This window comes from Trichoderma reesei (assembly GCF_000167675.1).
Source record: "Trichoderma reesei QM6a unplaced genomic scaffold TRIREscaffold_38, whole genome shotgun sequence".
Lineage (NCBI taxonomy): Eukaryota > Fungi > Ascomycota > Sordariomycetes > Hypocreales > Hypocreaceae > Trichoderma > Trichoderma reesei.
In genome coordinates, this window is record NW_006711185.1 from 15,751 (window position 1) to 22,504 (window position 6,754).

General features: G+C 30.6%; 2 protein-coding genes across 2 annotated transcripts; both read left to right on the forward strand.

Moving 5' to 3' along the window:
- Positions 1 to 1,268: 1,268 nt before the first annotated feature.
- On the forward strand, positions 1,269 to 2,411 carry TRIREDRAFT_112370 (uncharacterized protein; the record flags this gene model as incomplete). Its single annotated transcript, XM_006969673.1, has 5 exons — positions 1,269 to 1,275; positions 1,377 to 1,443; positions 1,585 to 1,604; positions 1,826 to 2,033; positions 2,087 to 2,411. The coding sequence occupies 5 exons, from the start codon at positions 1,269 to 1,271 to the stop codon at positions 2,409 to 2,411; spliced, it is 627 nt and encodes a 208-aa protein (XP_006969735.1).
- Positions 2,412 to 3,021: 610 nt separating this feature from the next.
- Positions 3,022 to 3,664, forward strand: TRIREDRAFT_112371 (uncharacterized protein; the record flags this gene model as incomplete). Its single annotated transcript, XM_006969674.1, has 2 exons — positions 3,022 to 3,035; positions 3,067 to 3,664. The coding sequence occupies 2 exons, from the start codon at positions 3,022 to 3,024 to the stop codon at positions 3,662 to 3,664; spliced, it is 612 nt and encodes a 203-aa protein (XP_006969736.1).
- Between the last annotated feature and the right edge of the window lie 3,090 nt (positions 3,665 to 6,754).

The following is a 6,754-nucleotide window of genomic DNA, read 5'->3' on the forward strand; positions in this document are numbered from 1 at the left end:
ATTATTTTAAGTAATTAAAAAGGAGTGTAAAATAAATACTTACTTAAGTAATTTTATATATTAGACTATAACTATAATTAATATTTTAAAATAAAAAAAAAAATACTAAATTAATACTTTAGCTAAATCCTTACTTTACTTTACTTTTAATACCTTACTATTAGCTTTATTAATAAAAAGAGTTTATATATCTTTAACTACTAAGGCGCTTTAAATAGTTTATACTTTTATATACTTTTTTAAACTTAAATATAAATATTTTATAACTAAGCCTTTAATATATATTTTAAGAAATATTTAAAAAATTAATTAGACTTGCTTTATATTAATATAAAGATTAATTTAAAGGCTATTAAGGTCTAGATTTAGATTTAAAGTAAAGCTAGATAATCTTAATAATTAGCACCTGCTTAAAAGCAGCTAGGATTTAAGTAAAAAGGAGTAGTGTTATACTATTTCTAATTCTTTTAAATTTTATTATAGTGCTTTTATATATATAGGTTTATATATAAAGCTTTATTAAGTAGGCTTACCTAGTATTATATAAAGGAAGCTAAAGCAGCTTCTTTATTAAAAGCCTATTAGTAAGGTTATTTAAAAAGATAAGGTCTTATAAAAGGACTAGGATAATAGTTTAAAAAAGCTAGATTAGTAATAGTAGCTATAATAATAACTAAAATAAGAACTTATAATAGTAAATATAAAAGTAAATTAAAAAAAAAAAGTAAATTATAATAAATAATATATAAAAGGTTAATATAGCTTATAATAAATAAAAATATATAAAGCATAAATTATTAAAAAGTACTAGAATTAAATAAAATATATATACTTATTTATTTAAAAATTAAAGGAAAGGCTAGTAGTTATATAAAGGGGGGGGTATATTAGCAGCTAAAAAAAGAGAAGTAAAGCCTTATAAAAAATAAAGTTAGCCTTAAAAAGCATTTACTTTATTTCTTATTAAGTAATAGAGGGCTAAATTAGTAGAATTTTAAGAAGGTTTAATAACTAGAGGGGGTTCCTTATCTACTCTTTTATAAATAAGCTACTAACTAGCAGATTAATAGTTAAGTGGGTGACTACTAGTAAACACTGGCTGTTATATATTTTTAACTTTTCTTTTTATTTTTATTCTTTTTAGTTTTACTATATATAAAAGATGTTGCTTCTGTTTTTACTTAAACATGGGATGTGTGCTATTATAAAGGGGGTGAGGGGCTTAATGCATGTACAGGGGCCCCTGTTCAGTCCTCCAAATCTCTAATATGGATAGTAAGTAAGCTACGTGGAGTACTAGGGCCCTAAAAGCCGGTCTATTAGTAGTATATTAATGGATGTCAATAATATACCTCGACTCTTTGACTTTAATATAGGTACCGTACCTATAAATGTGCATGGACATAATGGCCACTTAATGTCCTTGAGGTACACAACCCTTTGGTACGTATATAACTAGGCAATTCTACTGGTCCTTCTATCGAAGTCTCCAGTGAACTTAAGGCTGTGTTATAAGCTGCTATGGCAGCTGACATGTCCCGATTGTTGGAGAACAGTGCAACTGGTTGCTAATCACATATATAGGCCAAAAGATAAAGATGGCAGTGGGAATTAAAAACAAAATGAGTATGAAGAGATTTAACCAATGTCATAAACTACTCAGAAACCTAGTTAGAGAAGTAGATTTGGTTCTTGATATACAGTTAGTTCGAGAGCGTTATATGAGAAAAGGCCCTTGTCACTGCCAGAGGCTCATCTCATGATGCAGTTTTGTCAGCCATCAAACCGAAGAGTAGAACGGGTAACTACTTATAAATTGGGGTAGTAAATCTGTTACCGTACTTATACTGCCAGTTCCTTTCAAACAAGTCTATCACGGCTTTCGATCACAACGCTGCTTGGGGCGGATGCCTCGATGTCTCCAACGGTCGTCTTTATTTTCTTTTGTCAGGAGGCACATTGCCACATCAAAGAAGGAATGAGGCTCCGCCCTCTAACTTCCAGTCGCCTATAACTCGATCCGGCATGGCTTTGTAAGTGGGTTTCACGTCTCTTTGTTCACGCAGTGTACTCTCCAAGTTCCTAGTCTAGTCTATCAAATCCTCAAGAGGTGCGCCTCTCAAGCAAACGTCTTATCAACTGTTAGGCATCTACTCTGGAGGCACATAGCTCCCCCAGAGGTTCCCCTGATTTCCAGGTTACAGCACCGACCGTCTCCTGTATTCTCAAAACTAGACAGCAACATGAACAAGGCATGCGTCAACGGTCATGACGGAGTCGTGCAACCACCACCGCTCGACCGCTTCCAGCATGGCGTGCTGATAGCCACGGAGCGAGGGGAGCGAATTGCCTGGCCAAGCGAGGAGCAGAATCCGGCTAAGCTGAAACCTTCCGCGAGTGCCAATTACTAGACACAGATTAAGCCTCCGGGCAGCTCGAGTCTCCAAGGTTCGTCAGTGCTATCCTCTGTCGCCAGGGAAAGGCTTGATCCCAATGTCCATGGGTCAAGCAGTAATGTCAGGCACTGAAGCATGTAATTAGACGAGCATGAACCGGCAAGAGTCGGATGATTGCTTCATCCTTGATGCAGACGTGCGCTCGTCACATATGTTTGAAGTCCTCGTCAAGCCACCACGCCAGGAGAGATTATATTTCCCAACAGATCCTTGGGACAGACAAAGTTCTCCGATTCCTCGACGACGCCATTGCTAGGCATGTCGATGTCCATTGTTTGTTGACCGAAATCACACCGAGGGGGGCTGAGAAGCCAATTCAGGGCGAGATCGCCTCTGTTTTCCCGTCTCCCATCTCAAGCAGCCTTGAACTTTAAGAGCGTGGCTGATCCCGTAGCTCGCATCCAGCCCAATATAAATTGGCCTGGATCCCCCTGTTTCCTCCAAATTTCCAGCAGTTTACGGCGCACTCTTCGATTCATTTACTTAAATTATTAAACACTCGCAAAGTGCGCATCTAAACTAAACGATACACAACTCCAAGCACAAGACCATTCAGAGTCTCACAATGGCTTCCAGCAAGTCACGGTCCATCTCAAATATCTTATTCAAGGCTTCAGCTAACATCTTCCAAAATAGAACCAGCAGACGTCCGACCAATCGTCATCTCGGGCCCTTCAGGCGTCGGCAAGGGGACCCTGATTCAAATGCTCCAAGACGCACATCCCGGCGTCTTCACAAGAACAGTCTCCCACACCACGCGTAAACCTCGCGTCGGCGAGGTAGAAGGGGTCTCCTACTTCTTCGTACCGGACGGCAGATTTGGAGCAATGGTCTGGAACGACGCATTCGTCGAATATACCTTCTTCGGCGGCAACTCCTACGGCACCAGCCAGCAGAACCTCGAAGACCAAATGGCAACAGGCTTGGTGGTGATCCTGGAGGTCGACGTCGAAGGGGTCAAGCAAATGCGCCAGGCTGGGACGGTCGACGCTCGTTATATCTTCATCAAGCCGCCGAGGTTTGATACACTGGAGACGCGGCTCCGGGGACGCAACACGGAGACTGAAGAGAGCATAGAGAAGAGACTTGAGCAGGCAACGCGCGAGCTTGATCAACTAGGCTACTACGACATGGTTATCATGAATGATGATCTCGCTGAGACATATAAGAAGCTTGAGGCGTTTATTTGGGGATCAACAACCAGATGAGCTCAAGTCAATGGCTTTTGTATCGGATAGATCAAAGGACGTCTATAGACAGAACAGCCGTTGATGTTGGGCTCTCAGAGTACACTAGGTATATAGAGAATAATAGGAAGAGTTGCAAACATCTCAAAGAGGGCTTCCGTAGCTCAGTTGGTTAGAGCTTCGTACTAATACTAGAGCTTCCACAGCTCCAATATTGGTAATGCGAAGGTCGCAGGTTCAAGCCCTGCCGGGAGCAAAACGTCTCACGATGCCCTTTCGATTCTTTTTTTGCTCGTTTCTTCACCACTTTTTTGTCACCACTTTTCAGACAAAACTTTTTGTGTGTTCTTGTTTTAGCTCTGTTTCTTAGCGCAAACACGTGGAGACGGTCAAACACTTTGCCTTTTCCAGGCGTTTCCTGTTTAGGATTTAGATCCAGTGCCCAGGCACGCTTGCAGGGGGAGGGGAGGCTGTCGAAGGAAAACACCAGGCTAACACGCTGCATTCAGTTGCGTTGCTACTGTTAAGTGGTCCCCACCTTAATAACTCAGGACCACTCTATAATACCACAGGCCTTAGGCCTGTAATATATTTATAGCTATTTATTTATTTTCCTTCTCTTTCTTTTTAGCTAGTCTTTTATAAAAAAAGAGAGTTTATAGTTGCCCTTTATTAAGTTATAAGCCTTATACTTTTTTAAAAATTATAAAAAAGATATATCTAAACCTTTAAGTTAGTAATAAATAATACTATTATTATTATACCTTTAACTTAATATAGGTTATACCTTTAATTTAATATAAATTACCTTTTTTTTTAATTTAAGAGATTAACCTTCTTTTTCTTTTTTATTTATAAAGACTTAAAAACTTTATTTTACCTATATATTAATAAAATAATTATTACTTAACCTTTTAAGCTAAAATAATTTTAAATTTATTACTAAAAATAAGGACTTTAATTATAATAATCCTAACTTAAATTTATAAATAATATAGCTTAAAATAATATAGCTAATATTTATAAAAAATAATACCTTTAAGGCTTTATAAGCTAACTTCTTTTTTTTAATAATATTATTAAAAGGCCTTAATAACTAGAATACTTAAAAATAAATATTTAAAATTAATATATACTTAATAGGCCTTTAAAGTATTATTAAAAGGATAAATATTATAGCTAAAAAAGCTACTTAAGCTAAAAAGAATACTTAAAAAGAAAATAATATACTAGCTATAGGATTTATTTTAAATAACTTATTAATAAAAATTTATATAAAGCTTAATTATAAAGGCTTTAATAATAATAATTTAATAATAAAAAAGCTTTTTAAAATAATAAAAACTATTATTTTAAAAGCTTTAGTAAAAGAAGTCTTTATTATTATTTAAAAGTTTAATTATTTAAAATATAGCTAATTTAAGTCTTTAAAAGTATATATTAATATATTAATAAAAGTTTAAACTTATATTACTTATTAATATTTTAAAGTATTAAAGGCTTAGTTTATAATTATAGCATTTATAAGCCTTAAATATATTAATAAGACTTAGTATAAGTATTAAATTATAAATTTTTATTAAGGTAAGAAGGTTAAGAAAGATAAACTTATTAAGTTTTTATATTTATAAGCCAACAAAGTAAAAATTTAAAAAAAAAATTTAATATTTTTAAGTTAGCCTACTTTTTTTTTTTATTAAATAATTAATAATAAAAAAAAGGTAAAAATAAGGCAAAGTTTAAATAATAATAAAAATTAAAAAGCTAAAATTATAATTATATTATTTTAGTAAATAAAAAGCTTTATATATTTAATACTTATTAAAGACTTTATTTTAAACTTTACTTAAAGGATTATTATTTTTAATTTTATTTAAACTTATAATAAGAATTTTATTTATAAAAATAAAAATTAAGTAATAAAAAAAGAGATAAACTTAAGCTTATAATAAAAAAAAGACTATTTAAAAATAACTTAAATATTATAAAAGTAAAATAATTATTTATTAATATAATAATTACTTTAAATATCCTTATTAAGCTTAATTTTTTTAAAAATAATAAAAATAATATTATTAAAATTATATAAAATAATACTTAAAATTATAACTTTATTATAATTAAATATAATATTAATTAAAAAAATATTATTATTAACTTAAATTATAACTTATACTATTTATTATATATAGCCTAGGTAGCATAGGGAAATTAAGGGGAATACCTAAGGAAATCCACTAGGGATTTCTATAGCACTTCCTAGGCATTTCCCTAAGATTTCTATAGGAATTCCCCCTCTATTATTTAGCTAGGAAGACTAGGGATTTTACTAGGAATTCCCTATATATATAGGCCTAGTAGCCTAAAGGAATAAAGCATGCTTTTTCTCTTCTTTAAACCTATACCTAATATAGTGCTTCTATCTAGTAACTAGTCCAGCAGCGCAGCCTAGCTATATAGTAATTAGCCTATTCTTATAATTTCCACAGCCTTTATATATTACTATTTTAATAACTTAAAGTAATTAATTTTTATTTAAATACTAAATAAAGCTAATATAATAGCTATATTTAATAAAAGTATATTAAAAATTAAAAAAATAAGTATTATAATTATCTTATTATTAAATAATAAAATAATTAAATTTAAGAATATTACTTATACTTTTTAAAGTATTATTAATATAATAAGCTTTAAAGTCCTTAAATAAAAAAATATTTAATATAACTTTATAAAATAATTACTTATATAATAGAAAAATAAAGTAATTATAATTATAAAAGTTAATTAAAAGTATAATATTATAATTTTAAAAATAATAATATTATTAATTAATAAATATTATAATTTTATAATACTTTTTATTAAATTATTAATTATAAATATAAAATATAATCTTATATATAAAAAACTAGGCTATATTAATAAAAAATAAGTTTTAAAAGCTTATTAATAATTAAAAATTTAAGTAAATAAAATAATAATTAAAGACTTTTATTATAAAGCTTATTATTTAGCTAAATTTAAATTTATTATTAATTATATATTATTAATTAAACTTATAAAATTTCTTTAAATTATTTTTTAAAATATAATTTTTTATATATTTAT